Source organism: Myotis lucifugus, unplaced genomic scaffold, assembly GCF_000147115.1.
Source record: "Myotis lucifugus unplaced genomic scaffold, Myoluc2.0 scaffold_38, whole genome shotgun sequence".
Taxonomy (NCBI): Eukaryota; Metazoa; Chordata; class Mammalia; order Chiroptera; family Vespertilionidae; genus Myotis; species Myotis lucifugus.
In genome coordinates, this window is record NW_005871086.1 from 3,837,181 (window position 1) to 3,857,213 (window position 20,033).

Below are 20,033 nucleotides of genomic sequence, written 5' to 3' on the forward strand. Positions count from 1 at the left end.
GTAAGGGGACAAGTTTTGTGTTTTACCCTCAAAACCAGTTGTATGCCTTTAGGCAAGTCACTCATTTTCAATGGGCTCTGCTGCTGCTTCCAACAGCAGCGATTGTTTTGTTTACTTATTATATTAAATTATGCTAATTCTTCAAAAATAAAATTAAAAACATATGAAAAACAAAAAATGCTATTAAAGAGCAGCAGAAAGAGCAACTGTAATATTTTGGTATAACTTATGATGTTTTTAAATATAGGTGTATCATTTATTTCTGTAATATAAATTTTAATGTAATTTTAGTCACACCATATCTACTGCTTTATATTCTAAATTTTTGTACTTATAGCTATGTCATAGCATTTCCCCATAATATCATTTGAAAGCATAATTTTAGCATTTGGATCTAGTACATTTGCTTCAGGTCTTGGGGAGTGTATCGTAGGGGTACACGTTACTAAAGGAAAAACAGGAGACTCAATTATTCAGATAAATCTTATGGGAACCCAAGAAAAGTGGAACAAGCAAACATCATTGGATGACTAAGATTTGCTCTGGTGGTGGTGGTAGTAATGATTGTAGTAATTTATATTTACTGAGCTAATGTGCCAGGTGCAATGAATGAGCACCTTACAAATATCTCATTTAATTACAATACCTGTCTGATTTAGATCTTATTATTACCTCCATTTGTAGATTAGCAAACTCAGTCTTAGACAAGTTAAACAACGTGTCCAAGGCCAAGAGCTAGAAATTAATGGAGCAATTTGAAACTTTGGCCCTGTCATCATCCACAATATAGAACCCATGTGTGCTTTGAAATGATTAAATGATCTATGTAACTCCCTTAGCATATTATCTGCCACACACTCAGTGTTCAGTGAATGTCCATCATAATCATCATCATCGCTACCACCACTATCAATCTTATTATTTTAACCAGTTGTATTAAACTGCTTCATAAGCAACTGATCAGCCAGTAGATTGACTCTCCTTGGATCCCATTAGACATGGCTGGTGGGCTGAAGGGGTCACACATGGTTCAGGACACTATTCTATTATCATAAATCTAAAATTTTTTAATTCAGTCCCCTATTGTTTAACTTAGCTCATTTATAGTTTGAGAGGCTTATACAAGGGAATTTCTTTCATGTCTTCTAGCTCCAAAGTTTGATTTTATCCAGTGTATAGATGAACAAGTTAAGGTACAAAAGAATCAAGTGTTGGCTCTAAATAACATGGATAGTCATCAGAGGCAATTATGGGAAACCCAACGAAGCCAATTGGTGAACATTTTTTTTCTAATTTTTTAATGTGATGCTTAAAGAAAGATTTGTTGAACATCAAGTACTAAAAAGCTCTGAAATTTAAAAAAATGAATGAATAAATAAATAAATAAATAAATAAGGCCCTTGCTTGTAAAGAGCACTACTTTAAATAACAAAGAAAAAAATTAGCATGGATCCTGTTACCACTTTGTTCGTGAACCTGCCCTCAAATTCAAACTAGCATTTTGTAGTCATTCTCACCAATTAATGGAACAACAAGTTACTGATTTATTAACACTAAGTTTATGGCCTCAAGTGCTAAGCATTTGGAATACAAAGTTAAAAAAAAAATACAGTCCATGCCTTCCAGAAATTATACTCCTTTAGGCTAGTGTTAATGCCAAAATAGGACAAAGGTGTGTGGGAAAGGAGCCCTTCTTCCAGTATTGGTATACCTGCAATTTATCATCAAATGGTCATTTATAATCTCATGACTCTGAACTCTGTGGTCTTTGAAATTTCAGCAAGGTTCTTTATGGAACAAAATGTGGGCAGCCCACTTTTACAAACCTAGCTTCTTTGCAATTCCTAATATTTCCTAAATGGTGATTCATTGGGTGCCTGCTCCCTGAATGATGAAGCTGCGGACAGAGTTCACTATTCCTCCATGACCCCTGCAAAAATCCTAAAGCCTGGTAGGAGGGCTGAGCCTTCCCACTGGGGATGAGATGGCAGTGAGACACGGTAGACACCACAGGAAACGGGATTTATTTGTCATTCTTCTTTAGACAGTATCATATTTATAAATACGTTCCTCTAGAGTACCTATTTAAAAAAATGACTAAGAAAAACCATTTTTACAAAGACATGTCACTTCTATTAATGCTGATAAGTTAAAGGTCTATATGGGCCTAGAGGAGGAGATACATGGAGAATTTCAGGCCCTGTTTGAGACTGCAACCACCTGACTCCCATTAATGTTAATGAGCCTCTCACCGGATCATTCTAAAATTTTACCCCCATGGTCTGTTTTAAAGCATCAAGAGTCAGGAAATTTAGAGTGAAAGCTGAAATTCCATCTTGGCACTTTCTCTCTGATGTATATACTTTTATGGAAAATGTGCAGTACAGTGCTGCTCCAAGGTACCACCTTCATGTTTTCGAATTCTGGAGAAAAACACTGCCTTCTCCCCCCCTCCTCCCCCCGCCCCAGGAAGCAGCAGGAGGCATTGGAAAGTATATTGGATTGTGAGTCAAAAGACCTGGATTCTGACACTATTAGTGTGACCCAGGAAAATCCCTTTCTTGGATATCCATTTTCTCAGTTTTATAAAATCAAATTATTGATCTAGGCCAGTGGTCAGCAAACTGCGGCCCCTTGAGTGTGGCTCTTCCACAAAATACCACGTGCAGGGGCGCACGTACAGTGCGATTGAAACTTCGTGGCCACACTTAAGGGGCCAAAGAACCGCATGTGGCTCGTGAGCCGCAGTTTGCTGACCACTGGGACTCTAGGCTATAGTAGGCCATAGATTATACTGTCTTATCAACTTTCTGAAGTAATGTATCTGTAGCACCTTGAAGCCAAAAAATTGCTGTGTACAGATAGTTATCCAGCATTGAGGGACTTCACCAGATGACCAGAAGCAAAAGGGAAAAGGTAGTAGAATAGTAGCAGCTAATTAAATGGTTTCCTTCAAGAAAAATGAGCAGAATTCCTCATAAAGTCTAAAGGTCAAGTGCTGTGTCATTATAGTGATTGGCTGAAAAACTTACCTATGGAGGCAAAAGTCTCATCTAAGGTGAAGGTATATTGAAAAAAGGGAGTCATATAGCTTTTACAGAGAGCTGACTCATGAGTCATTCATAAATAGCAAAGAAATTTACTTCACTCACATTCCAGTCATACTTATAATCTGGTTACTCCCTAGAAGTGTGAACAGATAAAATGTTTACTTTTGAATAGTTACTATAGAGAAAAACCAGATGCATAGTCTGATGAACACTTAGAGTTATATGGTAGTCGCTTAAACTGTATTCATCACCAACACCAATAATGATTATAGTCATCACGGAATATTAAAGAGTAGTATATTTCTTCCTATTATATAATCATGGAGATTTTTCTAATTCAAATTATTATAGCAATAAGTTATTTTATGAGGTATTGAATATTATCATGCCTTGGTTTAGAAATTTTAAAAATGTAATGAACAAAATCATAAGTCATTGGTAAGCTTGATGGCGTCAGGAAATATTTCAACCTTTTATGAAAGAATTAAGCCCTATTATTGCCTTACGACCACCATTGTGTGTAAAGAATTGACATCTCCCTGTGCATCTAGAATGGTACTGCTTATGTGCACTTGGGGGAAGAGAAAGAGAATAGCTGTTCAAATCAGTTTTCAAGTTGTGCATTTCAGAAGAACTTTGGTTGAGAAAGGCCCCAGGTGCCCAAGTTAGGTGATACCAGCATTTTGCCTTTCTTTGAGGCCCATAAAAATATTCAGGTTCATTTATAAAGGGCAACTGAAAATGGCAGATAAAAATGATGAAAAAGATGAGATCTGGAAAGTCTAACACAAGAGGATCTTGTCTCAAACATCAGCCTGAGAGTTAGATTAGATGACTCTCAAGACTCCTTTCATCTGGGTCCCTTTGATTTTATGACTCTAAAGACCTCTTTAAAGTCTTCTAATACAATGTCTTCTACTTGGTACTTTCATCAAAAGGCTGAGTTTTCTGGTCCACTTTAGCCTTAGACAGGTGACCTGGAAATCAACTTATACCCATATATTGGAAATTTTGATATGCCTTTTCACAACCTCATACCAATTTACACAGAAAATCCAACAAATGACCTATTATGCTCTTCAGATTTACTGTCCAACTAGACATTTGCAAATGTAAACTCTATGACAAGATCAGCAACGATCCTTCTTCTGACTTAATCACAACGAGGAAAACCAATAAAATAGGAAGACGAGCTGGGAGGATATCAACCTCCTCCGTGGGTGAGCAGACCAAGAGAAAAAGATGCAAGGGTATGACCTCTCCAAAACCCAGTGGACCCACGTATTCCTATTTCCCCTCTCACATCAATGCTGAAAAGGCATCCCTGTTTCCATCGTCAGTGTGCTGTTGCCTGTGTTGGTGAAAGCATTCTTTTCTCCTGGAAAGAGCATGACGGAGCGATTTGTAAGGAATGAAAAATGACTGCCGTGTTCTCATCAGATGGATACCACATGAAGGGGAGTGAGGTCCCTTTGTTTCCTTGTTAGCATCACCTGGCTCCTCTATTGGGAGAGCTGTAATAAAAACAGCATCTTTACTGTGTGTCCTGTTGGTTTATACCAGCCATGTCAGGTCTATAAACCATGGTATATTAAAGTGTAATAGACTGTGTAAAGAATACTTGGAAGATATTCCAACCTCTATCCCTTCCCCTTATTTCACAATTTACTACCTCCCGAATAGGTATCCGTAAATATGGCTTAATTATGTTTGGCATAAACCCCCACTTTCTTTGAAGAGTTACCTCCTCCTTCAGCCACTTTCAAGTACATGAATGCCACCTTCTTGAGGATAAAATTTGATATTTTAATATATTGAGATGATGAATAGTTTTAGTCTGAATATTTTCTGCAAGTTTAATTTTATGTATAAAAACTTTACATTTTTTTATAATTACTATACTAGGTTTTCAGTTGTGAGTACGCAAAACACAGGGCTTATTCTTTTATTATTATCAATTAATTGTATTATTTTCCATATGAACAACTGTAAATCTACTTTTGCCCTACCCTGTATTTTAAAATTTCAGTCTGAACCAGATGAAATGCAAAGGTTAATGTTATTTGCACCTAGAACATATCAATCTAAATAGCATCTATACTAATAAAAGAGTAATATGCTAATTAGACTGGGAGACCTTCCAGACAAAGCCAGGGGGTTGGCCGGCCTGCAAACTGCCCCCAAATGGCCATAAGCCCCTCACCCAGGCCGGCCACGCCCCCCAATGGGGACACCCACCCTGAAGGAGGTGTGGCCAGCCTGAAAACGGCCCTCAGCCCTTCACCCAGGCTGGCCATCCCCCCCAAGGGGACCCTCACCCCGATGGGGGCATGGCCAGCCTGCAAATGGCCATCAGCCCCTTGCCCAGGCCCACCCCGCCCCCAGCGGGGACCCTCACCCCAATGGGGGTGTGGCCAGCCTGCAAATGGCCGTCAGCCCCTCACCAAGGCTGGCCACGCCCCCCAGTGGGGACCCCCATCTCAGTGGGGGTGTGGCCAGCCTGTAAACTGCCCCAGCCCTCGCCCAGGCCAGCCCCACCCCCCAAGGGGACCCCCACCCTGATCTGGAACCCTCTTCAGGGCAGACCAGCCGGCCCCCACCCATGCTCCAGGCCTTTATCTATACTAATAAATCTATACTAATGAAAGGGTAATATGCTAATTAGACCAGGAGACCTTCCAGATGTCCTTCTGGACAAAGCCATGGTGGCAAGGCCGAGGCAGAGGTGGTTGGGGCGATCAGGCCAGGAAGGGAGGGCAGTTGGGGGCAAGCAGGCCAGCGGGGGCGGGGGGCAGTTGGGGGTGAGAAGGCTGGCATATAGAGTGGTTAGGGGTGATTAGGCAGGCAGGCAGGTGAGTGGTTAGGAACCAGCAGTCCTGGATTGTGAGAGGGATGTCCCAGATTGGAGAGGGTGCAGGCCGGGCTGAGGGACACTGCCCCTTCCTCCCCCCCGCCCCCCCGTGCACGAATTCCATGCACTGGACCACTAGTATCAATCTAAAACAGGATATAACAGGATGAAAATGAATACTCTCTGCTGGACTCTACTATTTTGTTGCAAAAAGAAAATGGGAGATTAGAAATTGCTATGCCATCAAATGGGCTCTGGTGCCCCAGTGGGAGATAATGAGCAGGGACAGGGTTCTGTTCCTGTGGTTCCCTTGCTGTCGGTTTATCCATTTGTCAAATAAGTGGAGGACCTACTCAGTGTTAGTTGAGAGAAACACTAAAATGAATTTTGGCCACTGCCCTCAAGAAGCATGGAGTCTAGTAGGATGAGCCACCTGCCAGCAGATGGTCTCGGTCCACGTCCCATGGACATGAGCACAGGGCTACTGCAGCTCCACAGAAAGAGTGGCTCATGAGGCCCATGCGGAGGGCTTCACAGAGGAGGTGACTCTAAAACTTGGGTTTTGAAGAAAGAAAAGACTTTTACAGTAGGGGTGTTTGGGAAGGAGAAAAGCAAGGGGCAAGAGATATTCAATATCTTGTGGAGTCAGTGCCAAGAAGAATCGCCGCAGTATTGAAGGCAAAAGGTGGCCCAACGAAGTCCTGATGGGGTGGTCATAATAATCTGGCCACTCAGTGTATATGTCTGGTTTTTGCCAGTACCATGCTCTTTTGATTACTTTAGCCTAGTAATATAGTTTGCTGTTAGATAGTGTGATATCTCTAACTTTGTTCTTTTTTCTCAAGATTGCTTTGGCTAGCCCTGGCTAGTGTGGCTCAGTTGGTTGGGCATCATCCCATGCACCAAAGGGTTGCCGGTTTGGGACACATGCCCGGGTTGTAGGCTCCATCCCTGGAGGAGGCATCCAGTCAATATTTCACTCTCACATCAGTGTTTCTCTCCCTCTCCCTCTTTGCCTAAAAATTATTTTTTTAAAATTTATTTAATAAAACACATTGCTGTCATGGTTGTGGTTCGAGCATTGGCCCATGCTCCAAAGGGCCACAGGTTTGATTCCCAGGTCAAGGGCACATACATGGGTTGCAGGTTTGATCTCTCTCACATCAATTTTTTCCTCTCTCCCCCCCGCCTTCCTCCTTCCTTCCACTGTTTCTAAAACTCAATGGAAAAAATACCCTCAGGTGAGGATTAACCAAACAAAAAAATTGCTTTGACTATATGAGGTTTTTCATGGTCCTATATAAATTTTAGGATTAATTATTATAGTTATGTGAAAAATGCCATTGGTATTCTGATAAGGATTGCAGTCAGTTTGCCTTTTCAGTTGACAATTTAGTGTCAATAGAGAAAACTGCATTTATTGTGCCATGCAGGGAACCTATAATAAGTCACTATATAGAATCTAGAGCAGTGATGGTGAACCTATGACACGCGTGTCAGAGGTGACACGCGAACTCATTTTTTTGGTTGATTTTTCTTTGTTAAATGGTATTTAAATATATAAAATAAATATCAAAAATAGTCTTTGTTTTACTATGGTTGCAAAGATCAAAAAGTTTCTATATGTGACACGGCACCAGAGTTAAGTTAGGGTTTTTCAAAATGCTCACACGCCGAGCTCAAAAGGTTCACCATCACTGATCTAGAGCGTAAAGGAGGAATCTTTGCGCTCAGAAAATTTACCTTTTAGAAATAGACTCCTGCAACATTATCTTTCATTTAATATTGGGAAAGTGATTAATTTATTCAGATCTGAGATTGTGTAACTCAATGGTCATTAAGTGGGAAAAAGAATTAGGTGAGAATAATCATAGGCACCTGTCCCCTCACACCTACACCCCCCGCAAAAAAAAAAAAATTATAAATCAGTTACTCTCTTTCACTCCTGGGGATTAAATAAAACAAGATGGGATGGGACAGGGAACACGCTTCTGTGGAAAAGTCTTAGCAGCCAGGGTAGGGACACTGGCTTTGTGAGTGAAAGGGAAAACAGGTTTTAAGCAGAGGATGCCCAGTCTAACTTGAAACTGATCACTAGCAAAATTATCGTCCACTGAGTGTGGCTGTGGACATTCTTAAGAAAGAACAGAGCATTATGGTTGAAATATTGTATTATTCATCCCAAAGACAGAGAGCCAGAATAGTGATTCCCAGCATTTGCTTCCAGCCAATCAGTAATCAATGGCTGCTGTTTTTGAGGGCCTGGCATGTTATTCACTGCATTAACCTCTCATGTTCAGCACATGCAATAGTCACAACCACCTTGCAAGGTAGATCTTATTGTTCCAGTTTTATGGGTAAGGCGCAATGGAATTAAGTGACTTCCCCAAGGTCTTCCAGTTAATAAATGGCAGAGCAGAAATTCAACCCGTGTCCACCTGATGCAAAGCCCACGCTCTTCCCACTAGCCTGCACCTGCATTTAACTCTCTCAAAGCAGCTGTCCAATTGGAAGCTTGAACCCCCTCTAGCCTCAGCGTGAGGTGGAACCATCAGAGATCTGACTGCAGAGATTCTGATGCAACTGAGCACTGTTCCCTTTGCATGTGGCTCTCATGACTATGTGGGAGGTAGGAATTAACATCTTCATTTTACAGCAGAGAAACTGGAACAGGGGATATACATGCAACTTGTCCATGACACTGGAGCAGCGGAGCTGGGCTTAAAACTTGGCATTTAGCTATCTTGAGTTCTGAATTGCATTCCTTGGGCCTACAACCAATGAATAAAAAGGGCCATTTCTGCTTCACTTGGTAGGCCACAGTACTTACGAATTTCAGAATTGTTTTTGTGGGGCAATTTTATGATAACTAATGAGACAATGGCCATGAAATGAATCAGGAAACAAAGTTCCAAGGTACTGAAGGTTTATGCAAAAGCAAATGTTCTTTGTTCAGTAAAGGCTGCATTAAATAAAACCCACATTAAAGTTTCTTAAACAAAACAAAACAAAAAACCTTCTAAAGAAGCCATATTGCTTTCTCTCTGTGACATGGAATTATGAAAAATAACTGTTGTTCTTTATTGGAGGAAATTAAAGTGGAAGAAAAGCAACATAGTTCTACCAATGACAGAACATGTATCGTATGCTGTAGGTAGGTCATCATACAAACTTACCACTCAGCGTTCTCTGAGCACTTCCAGGCATTCACATCACCACAGTATACACGCAGCCTTCATAAAGGAGTTTGGAAGACAGAATTGATGTTAAGCAAAAATTCTCACTTTTAGTACTCTGATTTTTTCTTTATTTCTTTATTGTCTTAAACTGTGAGACTATCTGCATGCTAAGCAGCTTCTTTGGTCCCCCAACTTGGAAAACAATTATATTTAACTCATTGCAGACAATGAGACACCTTTTTGTGAAAGAAAGAGGAGAAAGAAGAGCAAGGTTGGGGATGCCTGTTATTTCTTTCTCCCATGGTGCAGTGTCAGTATCTGACCACTTCTCCAAACTTCTAAGAAGTCTGCCCTCCCCCCGACCACACATGTAGTACCAAGTTTAAACTGAAAAAGAAGCACCTAAATACTACTATCCATGTGGCTATGTAGAATAGAAGCCTAGGTAAATCCCACACACAGATCAGGGCCACTGCTAGCCAAAGTTGTAGGGAAGGACAGTTTTTATCTAAGACTTATCATCTTCAATTAAACATTGTCCCTTTTTTGTGCCCAATACCTTTGTAGCATGCTCTGGCTGCCCAGGTACCCCTTAATGCAGTAACCCACATGGAGTCTCCTTTTATAGGCAACAATTCATGCTCTGGATTTTTTTTTTTTTGCTACCCTTTATCAAAAATTGCTCACACCTGATCGTCTTCTCTTGGGTTTAATTGTCTGTCTTCCCCAGCCAGAATGAAAGTTCTCTAGGGACCTTTGTCTGCCTTTTTTTCAGTGGGGGAATCCCAGCACCCATCTGGCACACAGAAGAAAGAACACACCCACCTATGCCATATATCAGTAGCTACTCAAGGCTTAAGTGAGAGCTTACAGGGTGAGATATGGCCAACAGGAATGTACTCTTTGTCCTACCGAGTGCTTGAAACTTTTTTTTTCTAAACGGAGAACATTCATTTAAAAATCTTAGCTTCCCTGGAAAGATAGGAGATCTGGTAACACTGGCAAGTGCCTTTGCTCCCTTGAATGGGGCATGGCCTTCCCATGTCCCTACCACTCCCTCTGACTTCCCTAGACTGAAACTGTGTCAGATCCAATATTGAGAAGCGAGGGGTCAAATTTTAGAATACCAGCATATTGCACTTGGCCTGTAGTTGCCCTATTTGTTGGAAGTATTAGAATTTGTGAATGTGACTCCAGTCTTTAAATATTTTCCTTACAGGTAATGTCTTTCTGTTTTGTCTGAAACTTTAAAATGTATAACAACATGGTTAGGAATGTCACACATTGTGGCAGGAGAAGTATTTTGGGCTGGGAGACCTTCCAGGCTATACCATGGACTGGGGCCACCCTTTCTTTCTGTGCGTAGACCCTTTGCTTGGGAAAAATTGAGATCTCTAGGTTCTTCCCATTTTCCTGAGAACTCTTTTCCCCCAAACCCTCAGTGATTGTACTATATGCATTGCCTCTTAGTAATACCTCTTTTTGTATTTGGATGCCGTTTTCCTCCCAGATAGCCATATTCATAGAGCCATTGCAAGTGCTTATCTAATGCTTAATCCAGTTTGGGGAGCATATTTCTTGTCACTAAATGTATATGCAATGACGGCTTGACCATAGTGTACTTAACACAGCATGGGAGCAGCCAGTTAGAGACCATTGGTGACAGAGAACAGCAAAGGTGTCCAGGAAGACCACTCAGGCCTTGGAAGAATTTTCCTCTTGTTTGACTAGGCACATAATTAAGAATCACTGGATAAGAACAAACCACTCGGTTGTTTCACATTTGGGGGAACTAACTTGGTGTCACCTATGAGAGACATGGGTCACTTCTCTGTATCTGATTGGCTAAGAACCATACTAATTCAGAGATTGCTGCTTAGAGGGTGGGGGGAAATGATATCACAAAAGATTCCCATAACTATGGCTTTACCTAAAATGGTATAGTTATCAAAGCCAAATCATCCATTATAATAAAAGGCTAATATGCAAATCGACCGAATGGCGGAATGACTGGTCGCTATGACGCGAACTGACCACCAGGGAGCAGACGCTCAATGCAGGAGCTGCCCCCTGGTGGTCAGTGCGCTCCCACAGGGGGAGTGCCGCTCAGCCAGAAGCCGGGCTCATAGATGGTGAGCGCAGCAGCAGTGGTGGGAGCTAAGGATGTCCAACTGCCAGCTTAGACCTGATCCCTGGGGGGAGCAGGCCTAAGCCATCAGTCAGACATCCCCCAAGGGCTCCTGGACTGTGAGAGGGCACAGGCCGGGCTGAGGGACATCCTCGCCCCCCCTCCCTACCCAGTGCATGAATTTCATGCACTGGGCTTCTAGTGTCAATGTGAAAAATTATTTTTGTTAAGTGAAATGTACTGGACTTAGATAATATAGTATACAACTTTATCCTCACAACCTTCTTTAGCCTATGTTAATATTCTAAATATAATGCTTTAAGTTTAGGAATCCTAGTATATCTCTTTTTAAGCAACCTATATTCAACATATACATTTGTTTAAAGAATAGTTTATGATTTTTGAGAGAGGAAAGGAAAGAGAGAAACATCCATGTGAGAAGAACATCCATCAGCTGCCTCCTGCATGCCCCCTACTGGGGATCAAGCGCACAACCCCGGGCATGTGCCCTGACCAGGAATCGAACCAGCAACCTCTCGGTGCACAGGTTGATGCCCAATCAACTGAGCCACACCAGCAAGGGTCAATATATACATTTTTAAGCTAAAATAAATGATTTAATATGTAGGCACTTTCCATGTTTAAGGCACAACAAAAAACAAGCCAGGTGAAGTTGCTTCTTTCCTGCAGCTTACATTCAGTTGTCGTATAATTAAACAAATGAGCAAATGAATTAGTGCATCAGGTAGATGATGGCTATGGGGGAAAAGGTAACATGAGGAGGTAGGGGAGGGGAGGATGCATGGCAAGGGATGATCTTTTATTGAATGAGGTGAGGGAAGGTGATATTTGGGCTGAGACCTATTGGGGTAAGAGAGCCAGTCATGCAGAGAGTGTGGGCAGAGTGTCCCAGGGAGGTGGAAAGGCAAGTGCATGTGTTCAGTGTGCTCAAGCATCAGCAAGGTGGCCAGCCAGCCTGGAAAGGAATGAGCATGGAAAAGAAGAGGTAATGTCACAGCCCTAGCCAGTTTGGCTCAGTGGATAGAGCATTGGCCTGTGGACCCAAGGGTCCCGGGTTTGATTCCTGTCAAGGGCACATACCTCGGTTGCAATCTTCTTGCTGACCCGGGCCCTGGTCGGGGCACGTGCAAAAGGCAACCAATCTATGTGTTTCTCTCATATTGATGTTTTTCTCTGTCTTTCCTTCTCTCTGCCACTCCCTCTAAAAATCAATGGAAAAATATCCTCAGGTGAGGATTTACAAAAAAAAAAAAAAAGTAATGTCACAGAGGAGCCAGAAAGCAGACTTGCAGGGCCTTCTGGGACATTGTGAAGACTTTAAACCATTATGTCCAGGATGATGGCAAGTTGTTGGAAGATTTTAAGCATGGGAATAACTTAATAACATTTACATTTTAAAATCAATGATAAGTCTCAGCTGGGTGACTCAGTTGCTTGGAGCATTGTCCCATACACCAAAAGGTTGCAGGTTTGATGCCCGGTCAGGACACATCCCTAGGTTGTAGGTTCGATACTCGGTTAGGGTGCATATGGGAGGCAATTGATCGATGTTTCTCTCGCACATTGATGTCAGAGCATGGGTTCCTAATCTTTAAATTCAGAATTGTATCTCACTATCACAGATTTCTTTAATAATCTTAAGTATTATTTTCAATGCATTTAAAAACATTATTCTGAGAAAGGAAATCGTAGGCCTCCCCAGACTGTCAATGGGGCCTGTGAGTGTAGAGAGAGTGTGTGCAAGGACTCAATTAATTTGTTTGAATCTAAGCAGCACTGCAAATGGCACTGGGTTTGCAATGTTTGGGAGAGGAGGGGAAGTGCTGAGCATATGCCAAGGCTCACAAAGAGGCCAACCATAGCCAGGTGACCACTTGTTCCAACCTGGCCAGGATGGTCCCCATGTATGACTTTATCCTGGTGCAATTATTACTGCCACCTCCTTTCACTCTCACAAGTGCCCCGGGGAGAACGTAAATTAGATGCCCCCCCCCCCACACACACACACACCCCTTGCTGATAGCTATAGCTATTATCAAGAAAGCAATGGTGTCTAGCTCAGTTGGTTGAGCATGATGAGTGTTGTCCCTGTTCTATGTACCAAAAGGTTCTCGGTCCTCAGGCCACATACCTGGGCTGGCAACCAATCAATGTTCCTCTCTCATATCTCTCTCTCTCTCTCTCTCTCTCTCTCTCTCTCTCTTCCTCTCTCTAAGCACATCCTCAGTTGAGGATTTTAAGAAAAAGAATGTAGTGGTGATAAATGTAGTGAATTGAGTGCCTTTTCCAGTACGTGTGGTAGGAGCTGCCAACCGCTGAATTTGGGCTTATTTCTATAATGAATGGGTATAATCACAGTTAGAATATTATGCAAAAATATGATGGGAAAAAATACTGTTTTCATCATAATTATTTCTCTTTTACAGCCAAAAAAGAGCATAAAATGGAAGAAAGTCACCTGGAGAATGCACAGAAAAGGTAAGCAGCTCTAACTTGGCCCCAGCTCTTTCTTTTACTAGCCATTTTATTGTTATTATTAATTATTATCATTAAGTACATTCCACATTGCTGTGCAACCATAACCAGCATCTATATCCTGAAATTTTCATTTTCTTCAAAGGCAACTCTGGATCCATTAAACTCTAACTCCCCATTTCCTTCCCCCAGCCCTTGGCAACCACCATTCTAATATCTGTCTCTGTGACTTTGACTGCTCTAGTGACCTCCTGTAAGTGGACTCATACAGTACTTTTCCTTTTGTGACTGGTTTGTTTCATCCACATAATGTCTGACTGACGATTCTTTTGGCCCCATTTGTTAAGACTATGCTTCCATGAACAATAACAGCCGGTGGAGAGCTGGAGTGAAAACACTGTGACAGGACTTGGGAATATTTTTCCTCAAGAAGCAAGAGATTTTTTTTTAAAAAAAGGAGGAGATCATTCAAAAGTGACTCGCCTGCCTCCCATGTCATGATGCTATTTCCATCTCTTCGCCTCTCCTCCATCACTCTGCTCCTGAACCGCTTCCTGGGAGTCAGGAACAACGTAATCCTTCTTAGCATTACAACTAGATTCAACCAGTTATTACAAACACCTAAGAGGCTTACTGTGTCTTTCCTCAGAGCCTAGAGGACATTGTGGGGAGAGAGAAGGGAATGACCTCTATATGGAAAACTCCCACAGAATTGGTCAGAGACCTCAGAGATCTCCTATTCAAGCTCTCTCCTACTTCACGCCTCTTATTTGCTCTTCTCTCTCTCAATGGCCATCAGAGTGGTAGAGGCCAATAATCACCAGCTGTGGCCCCCAGAGGGGTTTTCTTTTTATCAGTTGGCCAGGCTAGTCAGTGTGGCTACTCCTCCCTCTTAGAGGAGGAATGGGAATATACTGAGGCTTTCTCATATTCAGCTCAGAAAATTGAGATAAATTTTGCTGGTACATTTCTAAAAGTATTAGAAAATTAAATAAGAGGTAAGAGCAGGAAGAGGCACATATGGGAAAAAATGGGCTTTACAAATACGCGAGGAGAGGAGTTCACTAAATGCAAATGAACAAACTCTACAAATGAGCCTTTCTCCTCCCGGGGGGCTCTGAAAGACTGAACCGGTGCCGTCTGCTCTGCTTTGACAAGTCCCACATCCTGCCCTGCTCTCCACTGTACTCGCCAATAAAATTAAAATGCAGATGAGAGCGAGGTGATGGCAAACCCTGCATTTTCCTAAGTGCAGACATGTTCTTGAACCGTGACTTTATCTTCACATGATAATCTTTGACAATGAAGACAGTCACCTGGTTGTGTGTGTGTATTTCTGTGCCCCTGTATTGGCCTTACCCCTACAGGAAGCTTCCCGTCCTCCGTGTGTAGAAGCACTGCGTCTGTGTTACAGAAATAATCAGCATGCATAAAAGAGACCCTCAACTAGGGCACATGAGTATCAGGCCAAACAGAAATTCAGTTTCTGGGGTGGTTGTCACTTCTAATACTTCTTTAAGATTCTTGCATTAGGAACGGGGGCCCACCTCCGAGGGGCCGAAGCTGCTGCTGTGCATTAGCTATGCTGAGGGGGGCCATAAATTCTGGTTGTCAGCGTTTTCCGTGACTTTGTGGTGAAGGTAGTCTAGCTTTCATGTCATACATGAAATATGTCCGATCCCATCTTTAATGTAGAAACCACAGTTGTTTGGTTGCCCTCTTTAAGGAGGTTGGTGGTCAGTGTTGCAATATTCGTGTGAGATTTAGGAAATTCTCATGTTTTATTCTCAAGAGAAACAATTTACTCTGAGGCGAAGGAATATTTGCTTTTCCTAAGCAGTTTCTGAAGGCACGCATGTCAAACAGTAAGTGGGTGTGTTCCGCTCTGGCCTCTCCGCGCTGCAGAAGTAAAACCGTTCAGTTGGCCACGGGCTCTTTGATAGAATCATCGTCTGCACTTTAGAAATGTTTAGCTGAATTGTAAAGACACAGATGAGAGGAGGAATTGTAGCAGGGAGAAAAGGAGTCAGGGAATCGTTTAGAGTGAAGTCAAAAAGTTATGTGAAACATGATCAGAAATCCACCCACTTTTTAGAAGTCGAAAGCTAATTTAGAGTCATCTGCTGGCAAATAAAAGTTTCGGAAAGCATGATTGCCCCTTCGTCTGTTGAAGAAAATTCTCCTGACTGCTTAAGATCTATAATTTTCATGCCCAAATTTCGGAAGGTTTTCAATCATCCGTCTTCTGTGAATCAAAATTGAATTTGAAAGGAAGAGAGTTTTGCTTGGGAGGACAGTGGCCTAGACTTTATCAGGTAGTTGCAGGTTCATAGACCAGCTTTTAGCTTTTCCTTGGGCAAAGGAAGAGCACTGAATTCAAACAAGGCGCACGTCGGAGCAGCTGCTCTCCATCACAGCTGCGGTGCCAAGGCCAGGCCATTCTCTGCAACTCTGTTTACTTTGGTTCTTCTGAAGAGGCTCGCTTGCCTTCTTAGTTCCCAAAGCACATAGCGGGGAAATGCTCAAGTTCTGCCTTTCCTTTAGTTTTCGCCCCCTCTGAGGGTGAGTAAGCAGGACCTCACAGCTCCCAGGGGAGAGGGGGAGGTACATGGTTAGCTTCAGTTCAGAGTTGGGGAAAGCGAGGCCGCAGGATGATGGCATGCTTTCCTCAAGCTCTGCGATAGCCCCCAAACAGAGCTGCCATTCTCTGCAACTGCACCAGTGCGTGCAATGCCCTGGTCCCGCACTCGAGACTCCCAATAAGGCTCCAGGTGTGGGGGTGATTTGAGAAGCAAGGACTGGGGCTCTGTGCTCTTCACTGTGTCGTGCTGGGCTGTAGGAAGACCATTTGTTCCCCTAAAAACTCACCGTGGAAGACTTTCTCCTCTCTATTGATGCACAAAGAAATATGGTTCTGTATAGGAGGTGAGCATCTGGAAGAGAAGAAAATAATGATTTGCTTTGCTGGGGGTAACACACATTATGGAAGATACAGGGGCAACTGTGTCTAAAGTAGAAATGGGGGGGAGGGGCACTGTTGTATTTCTTGAATGCCCGGGTCAGCGAGCATGAGCCACAGGGACGGAGGGAGGAAAAAGCATTTCCCTGAGAATCAGGAGGCCCAAGATTAGCCCAACGCTGCCAATAAAAAGGGACATTCAGTCTTTCCAGGTCTTTGTTTCCTCATCTGTAAAATGAGAACATTGGACAAGTTGACATGTAAGTCTCTTCCAATTCGAAAGCCCCAGGACTCTGTAAGAAAACCATGGCCGGTTCCTATAGTTCACAAAACTCTCTACAATGCATGTCCATGCTACATTAGTATAATTTTCATTTTGAATGAAATAAAACTAGATGCCATAGAGTGCGCTTTGGTGTTATCAGTATTCTGCTTGCCACAAAATGGGTCCCGCCTGAGTGAAAGTGGACATTGCTACTTTCTTCCATTGCTGGTTTTGCGCCAAAATATGCATGTTTGGTATTATAAGAGAGTCCCTTAAGAAATTACTGCAGTTGTTGCCTTTCTCCACTTATACACTTCCAGTCTTTTAATAACTGGGAGCCAAAATTCCCTGACCAGTAGTTTTAATTTGCATTAAAAACAGATTTATTATTTACAGAAGCACAAAGAATTTATGGGACTCAGAGCTGCAGCCCCCGCTTGGATCTCGCCTAATCATAGCCATGGAATCAATTAACAGTTCATCTGTGAACTGTGGTAAAATCTTATGAGATACATATTGGCCAATAACTGAGAACGAGATGAAAGTATGCTCCGTAATAGTAACGGGGCTTCGGGGTTTTACAATCGCCATTGAATAGAGTTCCATTAGGAACTCAGTATTCAGGATGGCCACAAAAAAAATGCTGTGTCTGAACAGATGATAGAGCATTGAGTAGCCATAAACCTGGCCAGCCATTCCTGCTTTGATTAGTTTCCAACACCCTAGAAAAGGGAGCCATTTATTTAAGTGTTCTTGCTCATGGCAAATGAGCTTGTGAGGCTTGGGGTGGGTGGGGGCGGCTGGGTAGAAAGATTGAGTGCAGAGCTATAAATTGCTGCAAAGCTAGTGCCTCCAAGAAGGGCTGCTTGGGAGGCCCGGCTAGTCTGGTGTGAGAGTCCATGGGGTAGGTCAGGAGGCTCTTAGTGATATCTGGGAATCTACTTTGCAAAACCTGGTCCAGATTGGAGATCATTTATTAAGATCAAAGATGATTTTCTATCCAAACCTTGCTATGCCCTCAACTGTACATATACTTTTGTGCAATTGGTGGTCTGTATTCTTGTATCATATAAATCTTTAAAAATGTAGCCTTCTTAAAGATCATAGAGGTTCAGTCCCTTATTTTACCCTTGAGAAAATTGAGTCTGATGCTGAGTGATCGGCCCCAGGTTACAACGCCAGAGGGTACCAGAATAGGAGAGAACAGTCTTGATTTTCCATGAAACACTCAACAGATTAATTATTCCCACTGGGCTCTCTAACTGACCACTGCTTCATGCCACAGAGTCAGTATGCCAGCAGTGTTCCCCGTCATCATTAAACTTCAAGTGAAGAGCAGGTACATGACATAGATTGGAGATGAAGAACAAACTCAAAAAGTTTTACCTGTATACCCCCCGGGCTTAAACATGCTGGATTTTACATGGATAAGATATGACTAGGAGTATCCCCAGTCAAATTGAATTTCTTGGAAAGTGGATTTGAGCAAATGGGTTTTCTGGGGTTTAGGATAAACCACAGTAATGGAGACAGAGAGTGGAGAAGTGGGAAACTGCCCCCAGGGCCCCCCACCCCCCTAATGGTGTTGACAGTTTCTCACCCTCTCCCTCCCTCTGTTTTCCCTTCCTGCCTGTTGCAGTTTTGAAACGACAGTGGGATATTTTGGGATGAAGCCAAAGTCTGGTGAGAAAGAGATCACTCCAAACTACGTGTTTATGGTGTGGTACGAGTTCTGCAGTGACTTCAAGACGATTTGGAAACGGGAAAGTAAAAACATATCTAAAGAAAGGTAAGTTCCGACAGAGTCACAAATACCCCCTTGGGGAGTCCAGGAAACTGCCTCCTCAGACCTAGCAAAGCCACACATTTCACACGCGTCAGTGTTGTCTTTCAGGCCAAGTGGCCATGAGGAAGGATTATTGCCTCAGGGCTCCTAGGGCAATTCGGGGGAGGCTTGCTGTCCGCACAAGCAGATACCCTCACGTGGTCCGATAAGTTACACTTTCTTAACCCCTTCCAATTACTAGCTAGTAAATGAAAGGGGAGCTGTGCTAATTTGCAACAGATTGCTTCTCTGCGTATTTTCATGTTGGCCCAGGCTAAATGAGGCAGCCTTGCTGTCGCAGACAGTACAGACAAATAAAAGTGAATGCTTTTCCCATTAATATACTGAACTTGCATCAAAGGGAAATCTCTGAGACTCGGGCCACACTTAACACAGTGTTGAAGCCCCGCTCTGGATTTACAGCGCCACTTCTGACTCCCCGTATCCTGCTGAGGACATCAAACTGCCTGCCGCTCAACCCTCATTGCAGCCTCCTGATTTTATTAGTTGGGGGTAGAAGGAAAACCTGGGCTCTGAATGCAGGGAGGTGTGTGTGTGCGCGCATGTGTGTGTTCATTCTGAGAAAGAGCATTTCTGCTTGATCACTGTTTTGATCAGGTTGCCACTGTTCTACAGAGGGTGTCACGGATTTAAACTTCAAACAGGTCTTGCTACTACCCCTGCAGAACAGATGCATAAGAGTGTCACTCAAAGTAGAGCGGAAGGAGACAAAAAAAATTCTACAAATTAAGGGAAATGATTCATTTAACTAAAGCATCTATATCTCACTAAAATTGAGACCTAAAATTCCTACGTTCGGTGCTTTTGTTCTTTACTTTGTAATCAGAGAAAAAGCATATGCATAATATATCTACACGCGCACACAATACACTAATATATTTCACCTTAAAAAGCTATTTTTTAAAGTGATCAAAAGTTAGAGATTTTTGACCCAGTATTGCTGAGTATCTAAATATTTTCTCTTTTCAAAAGACTGCTTTCTTTCTAAGGAAGTCAAAGAGCTTCAAAAATGTTTATCAACATTATCTTCCCACCATTGCCTCTTTGGGAACATGGGAATTAACATTATTACATCCATGATATGGAGAAGCGGAAGCAGAGAAATAGTTAAGTGACATTTTAAAGAAAAAGATCATTGATAATAACATGAAAAAAAATTCTAAAAACCTTGACACCTACCTCATTTGCTCTTGCCCTGTAGCCGCTTATTTAACCCTTTCCGCTTCCAAGGAATAAATTCTGTCTTGTGAGCTTCATAG

The 20,033-nt window shown here is 42.5% G+C and overlaps 1 protein-coding gene across 1 annotated transcript in view; it reads left to right on the forward strand.

Annotated features, from left to right (window-relative positions):
* Positions 1–20,033, forward strand: part of FMN1 (formin 1) — a 287,638-nt gene that overhangs the window by 232,843 nt on the left and 34,762 nt on the right. The window contains 2 exon segments of the mRNA XM_023752890.1: positions 13,656–13,707; positions 18,568–18,717. Of these exon segments, the coding sequence (XP_023608658.1) occupies positions 13,656–13,707; positions 18,568–18,717 (202 nt within the window).